Raw genomic sequence first — 22,320 nt, forward strand, 5'->3', positions numbered from 1 at the left:
ATGTCCTCTACAATCCTTTTATTGACTGGACTACAAGTTGTAACTTGTAACTTGTAGTTTATTATGAAATGGGCCTCTGGTGGTTACGAGTGCATTACTGAACACGCTATAATTATTATTCGTGGTGATTATACTATAGCATCAGTTAGCGTGAGCTGAATGTGAAAGGGAATGTTTGTGGCTGAGTGGTTATAGTGATATAGCGTAAAGTGGATTATGGACAGGGTAGCGGTAGAAACAGCAAGTTTTAGACGAATTAATGACAAACATCCGTAGATCATGGCAGTTCTGTCTCAGTCAGTGCCGTGATCGGGTTGCAATGTGTTGTAGGCCTACATAATAATGTTTCATTCGTACATGTCAAATGTATGTACAGTTTTGTGTTTATTTGTAAATTTCTACAATTTGACGAGTCCAATTCGGATATTATAATGTTTCAAGTCTCAATGTTTCTGTGTATACCACTTGAAAATGCCAACATGGCGAAACATGTAGTGGATTGAAAAAGACACTATTTATTTGAACTGCAAGACGAGGTATGTTTTAATTTAGTTTATACTAAGCAGTTCAGGGGCTACAAAATGGAATTGAATTAGGTTACTTACTTAGCCAGATGCATTTTATTCATCGTATATTTATCTTGTCTAATGAGGAATTTTCCTTGGTAAGTATGCAGTGAGTAAATACAGCTTACCAACGCTCCTTTAATTCCCGTCTACGATCAATAGCCATGTGTAGCAGTCAACAGATGGCTGTAAAAGTCGGTACATAGCTTCTTTAGCTGTTCGAAACCGGACTCAGCTACCCTAGATCAGCTTGAAGGGTGTTTCGGACAAAGTGCAACCAGCAGTCACAGTTGTCCTGACTCTCAATCATGAACTCACAATCAGATTCAATGGACATCACACCACAGATGTACCAGGTGTATCATATTCTAACGTGGGCAGCGGAAGAACGTGTGGTGTTCCGCCTTCCGCGTCGTCGGGAAGGCTTGCCAGTATTATATTCAACCGGGGAAATAGGATTTTACTATCAAGTGCAGTTATGACTAAAACTAGCCGTTACTTACAAGAACCACGTGAAAAGGTCGTTCAACTCAACTAACCATATGCCACAACCGCTCCACCCACGGTTGGACCTCTGGCAGTCCATCGCCCTTGTGTTCTCTTCCAGTCATAACCAAAATTGGTAGAGTAAAGTATAAAGAATACTTTGTAGCAGGAACCATCCCTCTCCCTGCATAATTTAAAGGGGATGATTTGTTTCTTTAATGTTACCTATATTCTTTAGGGAGTATATTTTAGAGCTCAATCAAATTTAAATATAGCTATCCTCGCCCACCGCACCAAACATTCTGGCTAAGCAAATGTTCACGTGCCTGATGAGATTTTTACTAAAATATTACTTTAAACATGCAGCCTTATCCCCTATTTAAATAAAATTAAAAGTTTAACATGCGATTACTTGACCATACTAGCTGGTATATAATGTGTTTTTTTTTCAGTAGTTAAAATTTAATAATTCTCTAAATAATTTATGGTCATCTTGATTTGACCTAGGGTGTCTTACTCGGAGGGAAGAGTTGTCTATGCTGTTGATGGGCCCAAGAACATTTTCATTATGATTTTAGTGTTGATGATCCAACTCTCGTGAGATGATCATTTCACATCCATGATTTTTTTAGGGTTAGCGGTAAATGATGACAGCTTCATCTTCTACGTAGTATTCTACGCGTATATGGTTGGATTTTGGATGTAATAAATAACATGAACAATAGCAACGTGGCATATGCGTTGGACGTTGGACAATTTATCAGACTTAGCTTTTGTACATGGTTTGGCCAAGCGAATCGCGAAGCAGCTCCTTGTCCACGGAACTCCTGTCCGTCGTCATCTATAACTACAATCACAGACAAAGTATTGAAGTATGCTACAATCTAAACATATAAAATGCAAAGCCCTCATTGACTGACTGACTGACTCACTCACTCAACTCATCACTAATTCTCCTACTGCTCATTTACATAGGACGCTGAAATTTGGTACACTGATTCTTTAGGAATTAAATAAAAAACTAAGTAGTTTTTATTCTTATCGGACTCTCGGGCTACACCCCAGTGGCTCTGGAGTTTACCATGTTAACATTTAAGTATTCATATTTAAAAGGACTTAACAGTTGTTTCAACTAAACAAGTTGGTTCTCTGATGTTGAATAGCATTATAAATTTACAAGGTTTACCAACAGGATGCAGCAATGTTAACTTTTTGTTTGAATTTATGATAACAGATAATTTGAATCGTTTATTTCAAAACCCTATAACTAACATTTTTCCGATTTTAAATTTTTAGTATATTAATGGTGACGTTCAAATTGATACATCGTTTAGTGCAGAAATCACACAACTGCGAAAAATGTTGGTTATGGGGTTTCTGTAATATTCAAATGAACTAATCAGCAGCAAGCTGTGATTCACAATGAGAACTGTCAAATTAGGATTATTTAAAGTTATGTTCATGTTTTTAATTTAATGAATAATTTGTGGCATTGAGTGAGTGGGCGATTGTATTTAATGTGCATAATTAACCTACTTATTGGCTTTATTTTCCCAAAGGTTTTATAAATAAGTATTGTGTTTGTTTTTACCCAAAGAATTTCTGGGAAATAGATGAGCGTGTTAATAATTTTAGTGCATTACTGATCAAGTCAATGACTTGGACAGAAGGAAATAATATTATATATAAATGTTTGGAGTATGTCAATAACGTAACGTGAAAACTACTTGACCAATTGAGATGATTTTTTCCCATGAGTAGAGTCAATATAACCACAGGCTAATAGGACATAAATCTTTTATTTCAATACTCTACTAGGGCTCTGCCCTGGCAGCTTTAAGTCCAATGTTGTTCTTGAAAGTAACCGTAAAAAGCCTTTCGGAATGCCACCCAAAACTGGTACGGCAATAATTTATGTAATACCTATGAAGTCAAATGGGTAATAGCTAGTTCAATATAAATAGTACGTAATAGCACAGACAATAGCAATACCTTGTTCATAGTATGATTAACTCATTTCATTTAATCCGGACTCTAATAATCTTTTCCCGGACCATGGAATCCCAATATTTCCGGATTTAATGTGGGCTATCGTATTAAAAATCACTTTCCTTATGAATACTTATTACATAAGAATGTATATATTGCATAGTTATGTAAAATATACTTATGAACAATTTTTTATTAAAGAACAAAATGTGTACAAATTTAATATTGTTAAAATATGGAAATTATTAATGTTTCTACGATTTTATTATCCCCGGTGATCAATAACTATGTTTATCGAACGCGACCTAAATCCCTGTGACCAGCATAATAGCTTTATGACCTGATTTCGCCTCATTTAATGGCGAGTTAATTTATTTAGGCCAGGTTTTTAAAGAGTTAAAAATACTAAAGGCGAGAGTGGGGAGGCCAGCTCGGAACAGTCGAGCTGTGCGACCTGTGGAGTATTGGTGACTGACGCTACAAACTCTCCTCAACTCAGGTATGGTAACATAGCTTAAGGTTGGCTTCCGATTGGAATACATTACCCCAAACGTTGCCAAAGTTGGGAGCCAAGAGCGCGATGTTTGACGACGATGTAACATTCGACATTCCATCACCTAATATCCAACGCGAGCTAAATCCGGCGGGATTGGGAAACAGCGGCGTTAATGGCGGCAAAATCTGTCCATTAGTCTTCAAGGGTAGACGGGGTACTTCATGTAACAAGACTAACACACATTAGGAACATCCACTGTATCAAATTCATAATTATACATCTTTGTAATGTAAAAATGGAAAATATATACACATCGTTAATCGTTCATGATTAGTTTGATTCGATCTTTACCACGAATATTTTTATGAAGGGTTGGTATAGCAGTCGTCTTTGATCACTAAATAGGTAACTATCTGTGAAAAAGTGTTTTAGCTTTAGTAAAGTAATATAAAAAAGACATGTAGATTTATTTAATTTGTCTTTGTTAATATGTTTCAGTTCAACATTTACTCATCGTATTCTGACTACACAGTATCATGAATTGTATAAATTATTCTAAATAGACTCAGCCGCTTACATTGATGTGTATAATAAAACGAAATTATTTAGTTCGCAATGAAGAGTATTTGTAACATACAAGATATTCTAATAGACGAAAAATTGAAACAAGTAGTACAGATCAATTAATTAGCATGGTATTAAACATTTTTGGGCCACATTGTAAAACATTTCGTAGGTATAAACGTCACACTAGGTACAGTCAATGTTATATTAATAAGAGCTTCGCTCGCTCCACTCAATAAATGCAGTTCAATCGAACATTTTACACAGACAAATATTTAATCACACTAATGTTTAGTGAAATTAAACACGAAACCCAGGAAAGGAATGTTTTCCTTCAGCGTAGTTAGATAGATAAACATTTATTTTACACTCGTCTCAAGTAAAATAAGGTGGACAATTTTTCACTTACAAAAATACACCTTAAATCAATACGCACAGATGCAAATACGGTAGACCTATGCCGGGGCCAACGTAAACTACAACGTTAGTTTACGTTGGCCCCGCCTATGCATATCGATGTCTAGGTATTCAACTGATTAGGTTCAACCTGACTGTCTGTATTAAAGTTACCACATAAAATAGCTGCATATGATTTCTTCTTTATGTTTACAAAGCCATCTTGGCAAATTCTAGGAGTGGATCTGAATAAAATCTATGTCTGGGTAAAAAGAATTTTTCTTGATGTAAACTAATTTCCATTCTTCAAACAAAGTAACTAAATTTCCACTAAACCAACACAGTATGTTTTATCATTGACTACTCAAACACTATTTAGTGATACTATTTATAGTGTTTATATAGTCATATGGTTTTAACTATTAATATACTGAAACTAGAAGGTAGGCTCTTAAAGTTCACTGTCGAATATTGGTATTTTGGGGGATGACAACGTCAAGAAATTGGGCGAAAAATTGTCCAACGTTTGTGATGCTTTACAGCAATCCATCTATAATCTGTATGGTGGATCCTGTCTCCTCACCCTCCATCAACCTGGAGACTCGCCAATAGTTTGAATGCACTGGTACTCGAAAGGTCGGTATTCAGGGCCGGATTTAGCATTTTGGCGCCCCTAGGCCCAATAGTATTTCCGCCCCCTATTCTGGTCACAGTTTCTTTTCTACAAACCTTTATTAAAAACTATATCATGCATAGGCCTATGTTAATTGCTTGAACACCACTCATCGTCAAAATTTTATCATTTCAAGTTTTTTTAAGAATTGTCTTGGTTAGCCTTAACAAAATGCCGTCTTAAACACTTTTGGCAATTTTATGTTTTTAGCAAATGCTCACGCTTGTGGGATCGAAACAAAAAAAAAACCAACGCACAGAGCATTCCTGCAAAAAAGCATGTCCATTGTTTCCGAGTTCAGGCCCCAAAACATGAACTACATAACAGTATGTGATACCATAGATTAAACATACTCCTTTAGTAGATTTGTCATCCTTAGGGATTAGCTGAAATCAATTCTTTTTATTGAGGTTTTAAAACCTAGTTTGTCCAAAATAAAACGATCTAAGCATAAACAATAGGTCGTACCCTGGTTATATATATATATTTTTTAACAAGTATTTATTTACAATCTATTCCATACTAGAACAATAAGTAAATTTAATAACCGTGGTTATATTACAAGAAATTAAACACACAACATAGAACTATCCCTAAAATAATAGAAACAAGATTACGTCAAAACTAACTTCCAGTGTTACCAACATGAACTAGACATGAAAAAAATATTTAGAATTAACAATATGGTAAGAAGTCGACTTGAGTTTATAGTTAATCTATGGTAGTACTGCATCCAGATTATATTTGCAAAGCAAAACAAAGCAATAGTCCGGCCAACCATAATTATCCTCAGGTCTGAGCTGAGGAGAAAATGACACCATTATTGGTGCTTTGGAGGGAATTAAATTTTTCTAAAGCCTGTTGCAAACTCAGATAAATATTTTTTCGTTATTGAATTTTAAAGGTAAACTTATCGTATTTTTAATATTCAACAAAACGTTTCATATATTTTAACTTGACCCTGCAGGTTGTTGTAAACTGATCAAAAGATTAGTTAATAAATTTTCTTTATGTGAGGTGAGGGTGGTAACACGCATGCCCCCCTAATCACTCTGATCAGTAGTGCCGACCCCGAGGCAGCATAGTGGCAGTGCAAAGAGAACAGTGGCAATACGAAGCGTACCGCTCGGGCGCTCGACAACATCCCTATACAGCCTATAACCAATGTTTGTTACAAATGTTGTAACGAAATTGATGCGTAATGTTGAAAAATAGTTTAAATATTCTAACAATTATTTCTCCCAATGAGTTTCAAAATTATAATGCTTTATTAACAAGAGTTTTTTTTTATCAACTTGCAAAATATTTTAAGCTATGGCTATTTATTATATTTTTAGATATGAAAAAAATATTTTTCCTCTCGGCCGTGCGCCCTCTGGGAGCTTGCGCCCATAGGCCCGGGCCTACTGGGCCTATTGGGAAATCCGGCCCTGTCGGTATTTTTCTAGTATTCGTGGTTCCATCATACAGACCACAGGGGACAAGCTATGATAGGTTAACTAGTTGAACTACATTTCCAATTAGGTTTAATATATGTGACTTATGTTCATCCAAGGAATTGCTTGATCACATTCGAATCCTCTGTCAGTAAAATCAAAATTGCTTAGTATTTTTTCCTTACGCGGTCATCTTCCCAAGGTCAACAATCTTCTATAAATTTTTGCACATAAAAATAAATAAATTCCAGCTGTGCTTATTATAAATACCGAAAGTTCATAGTGAGAAAATAATTAAGACAATAGTTCCAGACGTAAGTAAAACAATAGCAAAAACATCTATTTGGTTGATATATACATTCGCCTATTGGGTCTGATGATGATTGGAGTGTCCAATCGAAATCGATCACCACTTACCATCTGTTTTGTATATTTACCTAACCCGCCATGTTAAACTTCCCTATCCCAAGCGTGATGTATATAACTTAGTTACTTCTCGAGTGATGTAAAGTTGAAAAAAAACTCACTCGGTGATGTAATGAAACCCATTTAAATAACATTGAGTGCTTGACTTAAAAAATATACCTCTATGGAGCCAACGACGTTCAACGCTAGAAATCAGCTGTGCGCTTGAATTTTATTGTTATGTTTTGAAGAATTTTCCTAACCTAGCTTTTGTTTCTAAATGAACGTTACTGTTAGAAGACGAGTGAAATGGATAGTGAAAAATAGTGTTCGTAACCTCCTGTATATTGTTGGGTCAGGTAAAATCTTGTACGTTACACGTTACGAAAGAGCGTATTTACATCACTTAGGTGAATTATGCAACGAGCGGAAGCGAGTTGCACAACATTCACTTGCGTGATGTAAAAACGCTCTTACTACACTTGTAATGTAAATAGCTATTACGCCACACTACATTTATTTATTTTATTTATTTATTACATAATTATTTTGACGAACTTCCCACGCAAGGATTTAGTCCAGAAAACAGCTGTTTGCCGCCAGCTTATTCAAATGGGGTTTCATTGCGTACTACTGTTCTGCAATGAGTTTTACCGGACACCAATCAGCTGATTATACTGTATTTAGGTGGCAATGAGTGGTTGGTTATAAACAAAAACATAACCTCTACTTAGTTGGTCTTAGTGATTTTTAGTCCTTTAGTTGGTGGAAATATATAAGGATTTGTACAGATTTAGTAGTATGGCGTAAACTATCGTACGTAACTCGTCCAAAATGACTCGTATGGTAATCCCGTACTCGACTTCGTCTCGCACGGGAACAACCACACTCGTCCGGTAAACACTTATTTTCAGGACTAGTAACGTAATATACTATTACCGTCTTGTGAGTAACAGTATAAGCGTAAATATATGTTTTAAGTGTTATAAGACGTTTCTTTTATTTACTTTCCGTAAATTTAATAACACGTACAATGCTGATCAAGAAGATATGTAGGTAAGTCGAGAATTTTGTATTGTTGAAAAAAGACTTAATTTACAGGAAATAACTCGCGCGAATCGTTTTGGAATGATAATGCACTTTGAATTCATAAATCTCCGTTGATTCATTTCCACTGAAATAAACGATCGTCTGGTGTTCAGACTAACTACCGATTGTTCCAGTACTGTAATGAGCTGCATCGTGTGACTCACACCCACATGATGGCTATGTGCGACTACTGACTAAGCGCTGGATATAGCTAAAACTGATACACAGCTGATTGGTATGCCTACGAGGGTTTTCATAGAGTCTTGCCTGAACGTCGACAATCTTAGGTACATCAGCCTGCCATAGTTCCAAAACACCTTATGTTAGATTAGATACCAGTACCTGGGGACCGAGCTTTGCTCGGGGAAAATCATTAGTTCACTCTGAAAGCACCTTAGTATTGGAGATGCATAAATCCATTCCCAAACTCCACACGGCTCGCCTTCACCACCATTTCCTACGTCATGGACCTGTTTCCCTCCATTCCCATTGCATTTAAAGATTGCAAATACCTTAATCTAATCGTCATAAACAGTTCCCACACTCCGGACTACTCGCCTTGACTACTTCCTTCACCACTTCCTACGTCGCGGACCTGTTTCCCTCCCTTTCCATAGCATTTTAGGATTGCAAATACTTTAATCTAATCATCATAAACAATTCCCACACTCCGGACTACTCGCCTTGACTACTTCCTTCACCACTTCCTACGTCGCGGACCTGTTTCCCTCCCTTCCCATAACATTTTAGGATTGCCCATACCCTTATCTAATCGTCATAAACAGTTCCCACACCCAGGACAGCTCTCCTTGACTACTTCCTTCACCACTTCCTATGTCGCGGACCTGTTTTCCTTCCTTTCCATAGCATTTTAAGATTGCGGACACCTTAATCTAATCGTCATAAAAAGTTCCCACACTACGGACTACTCGCCTTGACTACTTCCTTCACCACTTCCTACGTCGCGGACCTGTTTTCCTTCCTTCCCATAGCATTTTAGGATTGCAGATACCCTAATCTTATCGTCATAAACATTCCCCACACTCCGGACTGATCGCCTTCACTACTTCCTTCATCACTTCCTACGTCACGAACCTGTTTCCCTCTATTCCCATAGCATTTTATGATTGCCTTTGTTACTTCCTTCACCACTTCCTACGTCGCGGATCTGTTTCCCTCCCTTCCCATAGCATTTTAGGATTGCCCATACCCTTATCTAATCGTCATAAACAGTTCCCACACTCCGGACAGCTCGCCTTGACTACTTCCTTCACCACTTCCTACGTCGCGGACCTGATTCCCTCCCTTCCCATAGCATTTTAGGATTGCCCATATCCTTATCTAATCGTCATAAACAGTTCCCACATTCCGGACAGCTCGCCTTGACTACTTCCTTCACCACTTCCTACGTCGCGGACCTGTTTCCCTCCCTTCCCGTAGCATTTTAGGATTGCCCATACCCTTATCTAATCGTCATAAACAGTTCCCACACTCCGGACAGCTCGCCTTGACTACTTCCTTCACCACTTCCTATGTCGCGGACCTGTTTTCCTTCCTTTCCATAGCATTTTAAGATTGCGGACACCTTAATCTAATCGTCATAAACAGTTCCCACAATCCGGACTACTCTCCTTGACTACTTCCTTCACCACTTCCTACGTCGCGGACCTGTTTTCCTTCCTTCCCATAGCATTTTAGGATTGCAGATACCCTAATCTTATCGTCATAAACATTCCCCACACTCCGGACTGCTCGCCTTCACTACTTCCTTCATCACTCCCTACGTCACGGACCTGTTTCCCTCTATTCCCATAGCATTTTATGATTGCCTTTATTACTTCCTTCACCACTTCCTATGTCGCGGACCTGTTTCCTTCCCTTCCCATAGCATTTTAGGATTGCAGATACCTTAATCTAATCTAATCGTCATAAACAGATCCCAGACTTCGCACTGCTGCCCTTGACTACAATCATAGATAAAACCATAGACTATAAAACATACTCCCTACAATGTATCGAGTAATCTTCAGTATAATCTTTGCTAAATATTATGCTAATTATTAAGTGATGTTTTCCTTTTGTACTGTATTTGTAATTTGCTAGTATACTGTGGGTAGTTGGCTTACTATGAACACATGCTACAACTTCAAGTCTTTTGTTTACTTTATCCTTGTTATTTAATTCATCCAACATGGTTACCTAGCAACCCATAAGACTAATGTTAAAAAAATGTGATTTTCAGTTTCATTTTTCTACGTAATTAGATTTTTGTTGGCAGTTCTATCTGCATGAAACTCGTTTTTAGGCCAAAAATAAACTATTTACAAGATTTGAAGAAAATCGTCGGAGCCGTTTTCGAGATCTTTCTGCAAGCAAGCAAGCAAGCAAGCAAGCAAGCAAGCATACAAGCAAACATTGCTCGTATTAGAGTATAGGATTAAAGTAGGATGGAAAAGTATTCATATTTGTCCAGTGGACGTCGACACTAATGATGTTGTGATTAAATAAACGGTATCAGCATTCTGACACATACTTTCTCCCATAAGTTTGTCAACAACCTTTATCATATTGTGTAGCGGTGAGAGTAAATATACGGAAATGGGATTTGTACGATTTTGTTCAGAATTTAAAGGACTATAACATACTAAATCTTTATCAAAATTGTTCGAGCCAATTTTGGGAAAATCAGATTTTTCCGTTATTTTATGGGGTTTTTATGAGGAAATAACATAATTTACAATAACTTTTGAACCGTAATTTTTACAGAAAAGGGATTTGTACCATTTTGTTCAGAATATAAAGGACTATAACATACTAAATTTTTATCAAAATCGTTCGGACCATTTTTGGAAAAATTCTATTTTTCCGTTATTTAATGGGGTTTTTATGGGGAAATCCCCATCTAAAACCAAAATTTCTAAAAAATGAGTAGTGGTGAACTAGCAAAGATACCCCACTTTAGGCACGTTTTCCCCATAAGAATAACATGGGGATCATTTTTTGGCCACCAATTCCAAAAATCCTGATCTTTGCCTAAATATCCCTATATAATTGTTAAACCTTATTTCTTACTTATTCCCTATATATATATTTGATATTAAGCAAAAAAAAAATTATTGACCCATGCATGTGTATATGTATAGTAGTATAGTTTGTCGCCGCCGTTTTTTGGGGCTCGACATTTTTGGGCCAACTCCCCACCCATGCCTAATTGCTAGTACATCTACCATTCCCCTTTCTAGTTGATATGTTGATATATTGTTGTCTATATTTCTGTCTTATCTATATATATTAGTTGTATGAGTTGTTTAATATTTTCATTTCTTTGTCTTTTGGGATATACCTCTTAAACTTGCTCTTGGACCTATACAAGCCTATATAAATGTACAACTCCATATCTATATTGTATAATTTCAAATCCATCTCCAACACCCATTCACATGTATATTCTCAAAATCATCAACTTGACAGTGCGAGGTTTGTACGCGAACACAGGCGCGCTCCCGACTCATGGCGCGCTCCCTTGGACATCCTTAGTGGAAATCCATGAATTCTGGCTACTTGGGAACCCAAGCCATTTGACATATAATAAATCACCTTTTCTCCTAATAACCTTTTCTATCAAATACATGTCTTTATATTTGGTTTAACAATTCCTCTGTATAGAAGCCTCCCCTGATTATATTACCATTTTCATCTTTCAAGATATAAGTCACAGGCTTTGTATTCTTTACTTCTGCTATTGTAAATAGCTCCCCTGTCCAATTCGGGGTATATCCTTTACTAAAAACATGTTTATACTTGGAAATTCTCACACTATCACCTACCTTATATCTTGGCTTTTTAACTTGCACTACTTTAGAAGTCAACCTCTCATGCACATATTTACTGTTCTTAATATTCACTTGGTTAGGCTTCATTCCTATAGATCTATGCACCTTATTATTATATTTTCGAATTAACTTTGGAAGTAAATCCAACCATTTATAACTCCCCTGAGCACTAAATTCCCTATATAACCAATTCTTTAAAGTTCTCTGAAACCTCTCCACAATTGCAGCCTTAGTTGTAGAAAATGTGTGATAGTGATTAATATTTAATTGTTTCATTAGTTTGCTAAAATATTGATTAAAAAATTCTTTTCCATTGTCAGATTGAATGTTTTTAACCCCCTTTGGTAGAATGGTTTTAATGGCTTCTGTAACCACCAAACCCGTCTTATTCTTTAGCGGAGCAGCATAAGCTTTTTTAGAAAATGTATCTATTAAAGTTAAAATATATTTATTGCCAGAATTCTCTCTAGCATAGTTTTGCATATCAATTAAATCTATTTGTACAGTTTCGTTTATACCTAATACTTTAAAAGACCTTCTAATGAAATTCTTTCTTGCAGGCTTATGAAGTTCGTATGCAATTTCATTCATTTTTTATAACATCACTCTTTCCTTGTACTGTAAATATATTACCATTAGCCCCCAATCAATAGATTATCTTCCATTCTTTTAAATACATAGTTTTCTGGTATATATGGTCTATTATCTATATACTTAAATCCACTCAAAGATGTGGGGTCGGCAACTAATAAATCAGGATTGTATTCCATCAAATTAAATTTTCTTCCTCCATATACAAATTTTGATCCATCATAATACATAGCTTGTGACATTAAACAAATATCATCTAAATATTCCCCCATTGGCAGATTTCTTATATATTGTTTTTTGGCATCCCAACATTTTTCTTTTTTATCAAAAGTTATAGTCTGTTCTTTTGTAACACAGTCAGTGTCATCAACGGCAGGTTTAACACGTACTAACCTTTTATTATTAAAATCCCAATAGCCTGCTTCCATTTTTGGAACTTGTGAAACATTCACAGCATCTTTACTATCTATACCGTCTATCAAATTGCTAAGTTTCTGTTTCTTAGCATTCCAAACACCATTCTCTGATTCTAAAAATTCATAATTATTATCGTCTTGTACAAATTTACCATCTTCTTTTCGTATTAAAGTCTGTTGTAAAGTGGGCACATCATTTAAACTTTCACCCTTTTCTACATTAGTAATTTTCCGTTTCTTAGCATTCCAAACACCATTCTCTGATTCTAAAAATTCATAATTTTTATTGTCTTGTACAAATGTACCACCATCTTTACGTATTAAAGTCTGTTGTAAAGTGGGCACATCATCTAAACTTTCACCCTTTTCCACATTAGTAATTTTATGTTTTTTAGCATTCCAATTTTTATTCTTAGATTCTAAAAACTCATATTTAGTTTTACCTTGTAAAAATATATCACCTTTTCTAGTTAATGTCTGACCCAAAGTTGATACATCATCTACAAACTCCCCATCTTTAACATTACCAATTTTACGGTTTAAACAATTCCAACTATCGTCTTGTAAATTTAAAGTAGGTTCATTACTAGCCCTGGGTTCTGCAGGCTTATTATATGGATTATATAAACGATAAAATTTATCTATAAACATATTTTTATTTAATAAATAATTCCACTTTCTCTCAATTCCTCAATAATGGAATCTATTTCATTATCCACTCCTGAGTTACCGGCTTGGCGACTTAGCCAAAGAAGTCTTAACCTATCTACAAGCTCATTAGGATCATCCCAATAAATATAGTCTATTTTATTACCAGTCACTTGTCTCAAACCTTCACCAACAGATCTAAATAGAGGTTTAATTATATTAAGATATTTAGTATGTCTATTACTTGAAATTGGTGCACCATCTTTGTAACTCTTTAAATGTCCATTTGTAGCTTCCAAAATGTCTTTATAATTTTGCAAATCAGCCTGAGTATAATCCTCAGGTTCTTTTAAAGTTAACAACTGCCACAAGCCTTTTGTCCCCTTGTAGGTTTTATTTGCAACTGTAACATCATCATTGGCAATATCAACTTCCTTATTTCCAATAAAAAATTTATTTGCTTCTCGTCTAATACCATATGTAGTGTCTGTCATACTACTTTTACTGAGGTAATTTCCTAAATAGTCTGATGCTAAAAGACCAAAATCTAATTTCTGTGGAGTGGATTGCTGTAATGGTTGTAATGGTTGTAATCTTGGTATCATTGATATTCTAGATGGAGTCATTGGGAGTATCTCCATTCGAGGACTCTCTGTTTTACCAATAGATGTGATTTTTTTTAATTCTTGTAATGGCTCTATTAAAGGTTGGAATGTTTGGAACCTCTCTTCAGCCTCTAGAAACTTGCCACGTTTTAAAGCTTTATATTTCTCTCGTATTTAATTTGCAGAGTCAACTAATTCTTGTTGAATGTTTTTCATCTTTTATTTACATTTTATTTATCTCATTTGACAAAGGATTGTACTCAAACACTTTATCATGTATAATCAAACAATATGCAGATGTATTTGCTGGAACATTTTCTGCAGTTTCAATCTCTAATTTAATATCAACAATTCCTTCCTTCACTGTTTCGTTCTGTCTAGAACAGTCTATTACAATTAGTGGATATTTCTTCATAAACTCAGCCCTACTAATCATAGGATCTGGGATAGTATTATAGTAAGTCTCTCTAAACCTCATAAACATCTCATAAGTTGTAGAGACATCTCCATTTTCAAAGTCGAGATTTAAATCACTATAAGGATAATATTCAGAGTTTAGAAATACTTTGAGATTTTTTAATTTACAGTGATCAAATTCATCAGTTCTTTTTCGTGCACTATTATCCCTAGCTGTTTGGAAACCAAATATAATATACCTAGGCTTCTCCAAACTTGAAGACGTCTTTACTGACCATGTATGTCTTGTGGTATTGGGATATGATGGAAGTTCATGCAGCTCTAAGCTTCTAAATGCAATTTGCAAATTTTTATTTTGCAATAACATCTTTTGTAATTGTAACTTCTCCCCATCAGATGGTATTACATGTGGCATTACCCATTGAATTGAGTTAAGTGTAATTTTGGGAATTGTATCAGCAGCGCCACTGGCTGGAGCACTAGTGGTTGTTAATATACAATTCAAATCATTTTTAGATCTTTTCAACACCAATTCTTGTTTGACATTTACTAATACCTTATTAAAATCCTCAAATACACCCATTAACAGCTCTAATGGCAAACATGTACTAAACTTGCCACCTTTATGGAACTCTTTCAAATTCGTGTCAGAATCAAATGCCACATTTGACAGTTTAGTTGTTTTATTGTAAGAGCTCAATATTTTCATAAGACTAGAAATTCCTGGGTTTCTTACAATGTCTATTTCTTTACCTGCGACTTCGTATCTAATTTCATCAAATAAGAACGCAAATGCATTATTTATAAAATGACCTTTATCATGATTCTCAATTTCTCCCTTAATATACAGATAACTTCTACATGGGAGAGTTAGCAAATCTTGATTATTAATACATATTCGAATTTCATCAGAATTATTTATTGCCAAAGTGTTGTGGGGAACATAGGAGTGATTTGTAATTTTAACCACACTATCGTCGAATTGGGATTTCCCTGTAACGTCTAGAAAATCTTCCATTTTTATTAATAGAAAATTTTAACTTTAGTCCTATTGATTTTAGGAACCTAGCATTTTGTACACTTATAGATAAATTCTTATAAATTCTCATATCTTTTTTATATGACAAGTAATTGTAGTTTCTTCTCCGTTAAAGTCAATTGCCTTGTCATGTTGATCGGCAAATGTAATACTGACAACATCTAAACTTCTCTTATTTACAGGAAAATATATAATATTTCTTGGAACTTCAATAATTTTGTAGCCAGGAGGAGCTTCTGGATAAAAGCTATGTATGGTGTGTGATTTGTTGCCATTTAAATAGGACCCGTTTGCAATATTACATTTTACTCTAATCACATTTACATTATTAATGTTTATTTTATTTGTAGATTCAAACTGAACACCAGGAGTAGAAACACCTTTAAATCCTAATAAAATAGACTCTAAACATGGTTTTGTAAAATCAAACACGTGGCTAGAAAGTAGTGTAGCTTTCATAGTTTTATTATTAGCTGTAAGGAAAAAGTCTGGGACTTGCTTTTGAATTTCCTTTGCAAGCTCAACCACCTCATATGTTCCTTCAGAAATTTCTATTGTAACTGGAGCATTGTGGTCATAATAGAAAACATCATCACCTTCACTAATGGTTAATTTGTTGCCTTTAAGTTGATTTAATTTTGGAATAAGCCCTTTGAATAAAAGTTTGGATTTAGTATTAATTAATGCTTCTCCATTTTTATCTATTATAGCTTTAAGTTTGCCATTTAATAACTGGTTTAAATCATCAACTGAGATCTCTCCTTTTGGTAATGTCATTTTCTCTACTTTGTAATATGTTAAAATATTTAGTGGTTTTTTAACATTAAATATAGAATTATAACTTTGAAAATCTACCAATCCAATAACATAATCATCATTTAATTCTATGGGAGGAAAGAATACTGACTTTAGCTCTGGCTCTGTACCCGAAAATGTTATAGTAAATGAATCCATTTTTATAAAGAAATATTTTTTATGAATGATAAACATAAAATTCCACAAATGGAACTATTTAAATCTTGTATTTGATCGGTTGTATAGTAGATTTTATATCCCTCAAAATATTTAATTACTTCTTTTGGAGGTTGGATTCCAAATGGGTCAAAATAAATTACAATATCTTTATTTTTACGATATGCTGTCCAATGTGTGCCAGATGAACTGTCTAAATTAACTATTCCGCACTCTTTTACTTGTGTTTTTTGTTTGTGTTTTTTTGTGTTGTGTTAGATTTTTTAGCTCGCTTTTTAGGTATACCCCCCTGAAGTGAGGCACGTCTTTTGCGGCCTCTAACAGCTGGTAGTTGTCCATCTTTTTTATTAAATTTTAATCTCATTCCCATTTTTGCTTTTGCCTTCATCAAATTTGTCACGGCATAAGCAGCTGCTCTTTCAGCAAGATTTGCGTCCTTGGCCGTTACTCTAGTCCAAGCTAAGTCTGCTAATCTCATGTCTGCTTTGTTCCGAGCAGCAGTATCAGGATTATTCATGTAGAATATGTCATGCTCTTTACAATAAGAGTCTAGTTTATTTTTTGGAGGTACATTTTTGGCTAGATTCTCACGTATATTCGTTCCAGGTCCACAGTACCGATATGATGGTATGTGAAGTGGGAATGGAAGGTTATTTATAAGAGTATTCAATAACCCTCGACCCCTGTAAGGCTTTAGGAATAAACCTTTGCCCTTTTTAAATGTTTTCTTATTAACATTTTTTACCATTTTTATTATATAAAAAATGTCTTTTATTCAACAAAAACACAAATTTAAAATAGTACATACTAAGGAAAATATACCAAAGAAGTTGGGTCTATTTCCTACCAATATTCGATGCGTTATTTGTGGTCCAAGTGGAAGTGGGAAGACGGTTGTAATTTATAACTTAATTGTAAGAAAGGAAGGATTAAAATTTACAAACTTATATTTAATATCTAAATCTTTAGAACAAGAAAAATATAAAAAAATAATTGAAGTATTTAGTTTGTGTGATGAAGTGAAATTACACACGTTTACTGACTGTGAAATCACACCAAATGATGTAAAATCACAGTCAGTTGTTGTATTTGATGATATAAATAGTCCAAATATTACACAATTTTTCTCAATGGGTCGACATAAAAATATTAACTGTTTTTACTTGTGTCAATCTTACAGCAAAGTACAAAAACATTTACGTGATAATGTAAATTTCCTAATATTATTCAAACAAGATGATTTAAATTTAAAACATGTATATCACAATCATGTTGGTAATGACTTTTCATTTGACCAATTTAAAAATCTCTGTCATCAATGTTGGGATAAAACTAAATATGTAAACTAAATATGGCTTTATCATAATAGACAAAGAAAGGTCAAAGAATAATGGCAAATATAGATTTATGTTTGACCAATTCTATCAAGAGGATGGTAAGGGTAAATAAATGAAAGACTGAAGTTTTTTAACATTTGCATTTTATTTTGCAACATTAAATATATCTACACATACAATTTATGTTTGATCAATTTTATAATGACCAAGCGCAAGAGTATTGATGCCATCTTCAAGAATAAACCTCTTGTCATTGTCAAAGGATAGTACTTTCTTGTTCATGGTCAAGGTTTGAAGATGATGATTTGTAGATTTAATTCTTGTCACATTCTCATAGTAATCTTGCCCAGTTGCAAGATAGTTCAAATAATGTTGATGTCTAAGGAGATGTTTAACTGTAGCACCATCAGCTCCTTTAGCTTTCTTCACCTCTAAAGCTTGCTTGTCTTCTTCATATAACCATTTTAGAGGAATATAAGAATATAACTTTGGTCTTAAACCACAATATTCATACATAATATGACCATCTAATTCGTCTTTAAACTTGCCTGTGACTTTTTTATTTTTATCAGAGTATAAGAAATGTTCTTTACTATATCCAGAGGTATCAAAATAGTGCAAGTCACATTCTATTTCCTTGTAAAAGTCCTCTGTAACTATAGAATACATTAAAGAATCCGTATCTGTCATAAGAAATCTTTTGTTCTTAAATTTTGACATATAATTATAGTGGAAATCATACATTATTACTTTACTGATATCCAAAATTGTCATTCCTAAATATATAGGTTTATTAAACTTTACAACTAATTTATTTAAATGTATAGCATGTAAATTGTTATCAAACTTTTTGCTACAATCAAACCTTGGATTAGTGACACATTTTGTTAATAGTGACTCATCCTTGAGATATATGTCACGAAACTTTCGTTGATTCATAATTGTTCGACCAAAGAGACTATTGTTTAACAATTTGTAAAAGTCTTTTTCGAAATCAGTTTTAGCACATTTGCGTTTTTCAATATTAAAATTAATATAGGGCGCAAGCCATTTAGACTGTCTAAATTTTAAAATTCTATGGTATTTTGTAACAATCAAACCCAATTCCTCATATTTTTGTAATGCTTTATAATGTAAAATATATTTAGTTTTGTCATTTAAATTTGGTATTAATTTGTCATTCATTTTCTCAGGTGCTAATGGATAGTCATTATGTAAATCATGTAAGCTTTTATCATATTTTAAATCAACTTCTAAAATGTATCCAAACTCATCATTTTGATTGTATTTGTAGTCTATCTCATTAGTCCAACGGAATATATCCACAGGCAGTGGCTCGCACATTGCTGTAGAGTATAGTGTGTTACAGTCTAAATATATTAAATAGACACTCTCTTGATTGGGATCATAGTGTTCACCCATATATCTATTATTTGCTTTAGCATAACGTGTAGAAATCATACTGACTCCTCCTCTAATCGCACTTTCTATGAACAAATGCATGTCAATATCTTGAAATAATTGTAATTTTATACCAGTCATTCTAAGACAGGCCTCCCATGTAAGTCCAGGAAGTGAATACATATGTACGGGGTCAAGTTTGTAATCTTTTAAACACAGGTCTCTAAATGTCTCAAACACATCAGCCAGTAGCAATACATCTGTTTTAAGATATAAATCATGATATTCTTGTAAATTATTTATATTAAAATGGGCCCATACATTTTTAGCATGTTCATATTCATTGGGAGAGATATGTTCTTTAGTTAGAGCACTTCTCTGTGGTTAGAGTGCTATAAAATGTTTCAATTGGGGGTAGAGACTCTGCGAACTTATATGGTCCCGTCAAATATTCATAGGGATATACACCTTTACGTTGTAGTAGTGGATTTTGTATGAATCTAAATGTGTTTAAATTGGAAGCCAATTTATATAATGGAAGGGACAGAAAGTTGTATGAATCTAAAAATACTAAATCATCAACAGAGAATGATATATATTTTTCCATATCTTTAGCTATGCAATTTAATTTACGTTTATTAAACTTTCCCAAATGTTGCATTATTAAATGTCCATCGTAATTTTTCAAGTTATGGAAGAATACTGGGATTTTCTTTGTTACTTTATAGTTTAAATTACAATCATTGTGGGCAGCTCCACGGTATCGACCAGATGAATGACAATGATCTCGCACCCTATCAAAATATAGGGGCTTTTCACAAATATGACAATGTGTTGAGTTTTGGAAAGATACCTCTTGCTCAGGAGTCATTTGAAGAGGAATATATATTGCCATTTGATTTTTAATATAATCATAAGTCTCAAACAACCTTTCGAAAAACACATCCATAACATTTGCACCACTATATAACTCTTCAGAAATAATTTTTGAATCTTTTACTACGACAAATGCAAATCCCGATGGAATATGGTTGTTTGAGTTTATAAAACATTCAAAATCTGCATAAATTACATATGGGGCTTTAAGTTGATATTTATAATTTTTAAATTGTAATGTATCTTGTTTAGACATTTCCACTCGTTGGGCTTCAAAGTTTTTACAATATATTGTGTGACGTTCTAATATATTGTTAGTGTAAAAATGTTGCAAACACAACTTGCAAAAATGCTTCTTATGGTAATATTTTGTAGACCGCAGCATTAACTTATCAAAATCACGAATTAAACAGTAATGTGATTTACGACCTTCTTGTAATAACAATAAATCGATGTGGGTATTACTATTCAGTTTGGTTGTTCTTAATGGATATACACATTTCTGGCCTTCAACTCCAAATACATTAACACTTATATTATTTTGTATTTCAAATTTATCTATATCAGATATTTTCACAGGATACTTTATGTTTGTCATATTCAACTGATTTTCATAGGGTGTATAGTTTGAGACCCTTTCAGCATGTTCATTAAAGTTCCTTGGGTATAAAGCTGCTAAAATTGACCAAAGAAAGCATTTATTGTCAGAATTCTTTATATTTAAAACAGCATGTTTTGATTGAATACTTTTTGGTGTGGGGATATATGACTTTGGAGTTAGGGGCTTATACTTGTAAACATGCAACTGCCAATATTTAGTATGGTCATATATCCATCCACTGCCTTGGGCTTGATATTTGTGTATGGAAGCATCAATCTTTAAAAGTGCATTTTCAATTTGAGGCTTTAAATCTCTCTTCTCAATAGTTAAGGTAGTAAGACTTCTAAAATCTGCTATACATTCTTTCTCATTAACTAATTTTCCATTTTGATCCATTGAATATTTTATAAATTTAATTCTCCTTACTAAAGTCCATTTTATTGGCAGAGGACAAGACTTGAGAGTATTTTCAAGTTCAGCTCTAATTGATTCACCAACAAATTTAATCATTGTGTATGGACATTTGTTACAAGAATTGACATGTCTTCTAAAATGTCCAACAACATTTTTCTTACAAAAATTACAACTCTTGTGACTTTGTAATATATGCGATTTTAGAGCCAAGTTATTATCACAGATTAAATCACAAACCTTGCACAGTTTCACATTCATTTGATGCATTACCTTATAGTGACGAATCAGGTTGCTTTTGGTGGAGAGCGACACGGAGCAGTGTTGACATGACGACTTCATGTTTAGGAATGAGGTCTCGGGCTGATGCCACCTCTATATATAGACTTTTGGGAAATTTCCAAATTTTTATAAAATTATAAATTTATAAAATTTTAATTTATAAAATTATAAATTTATAAAATTTTAATTTATAAAATTATAAATTTAGAAAATTTTAATTTATAAAATTATAAATTTAGAAAATTTTAATTTAGAAAATTTAACTTTAGACATTTTAATTTATAAAATTTAACTTTAACATTTTTAATTTATAAAATTTAACTTTAAACATTTTTGAAATTTATAAATTTTTTTTTTAAATTAAGAAATTACTTCAACAGGAGGTTTCCCACCCAGGACTCAATCAAGAGCTACCACTAGAGACAAGGAGCAAGAAGCAGGAGCTTGCCCGTGAGCCAGGAGCGCGCCATGAGTCGGGAGCGCGCCTGTGTTCGCGTACAAACCTCGCACTGTCAAGTTGATGATTTTGAGAATATACATGTGAATGGGTGTTGGAGATGGATTTGAAATTATACAATATAGATATGGAGTTGTACATTTATATAGGCTTGTATAGGTCCAAGAGCAAGTTTAAGAGGTATATCCCAAAAGACAAAGAAATGAAAATATTAAACAACTCATACAACTAATATATATAGATAAGACAGAAATATAGACAACAATATATCAACATATCAACTAGAAAGGGGAATGGTAGATGTACTAGCAATTAGGCATGGGCGGGGAGTTGG

At 33.9% G+C, this 22,320-nt stretch overlaps 1 protein-coding gene across 2 annotated transcripts in view; it reads left to right on the forward strand.

Moving 5' to 3' along the window:
• Positions 1 to 3,443: 3,443 nt before the first annotated feature.
• The window catches only part of LOC128994462 (uncharacterized), a 32,894-nt gene continuing 14,017 nt past the window's right edge, over positions 3,444 to 22,320 (forward strand). Inside the window, exon 1 of one of the 2 annotated variants that reach the window (XM_054419038.1) lies at positions 3,444 to 3,540. Coding sequence is in view for 1 of the 2 variants with exons in the window: in XM_054419037.1 (XP_054275012.1) it covers positions 5,115 to 5,133 (19 nt within the window). In the remaining variant the exon portion in view is untranslated. Of the gene's footprint in view, positions 3,541 to 5,050; positions 5,134 to 22,320 lie in introns of those variants that run through there. The other variant, XM_054419037.1, reaches the window with a different exon arrangement.

This window comes from Macrosteles quadrilineatus, unplaced genomic scaffold (assembly GCF_028750875.1).
Source record: "Macrosteles quadrilineatus isolate MER2022 unplaced genomic scaffold, UCM_ALF_1.0 Scaffold_5__1_contigs__length_97177068, whole genome shotgun sequence".
Lineage (NCBI taxonomy): Eukaryota > Metazoa > Arthropoda > Insecta > Hemiptera > Cicadellidae > Macrosteles > Macrosteles quadrilineatus.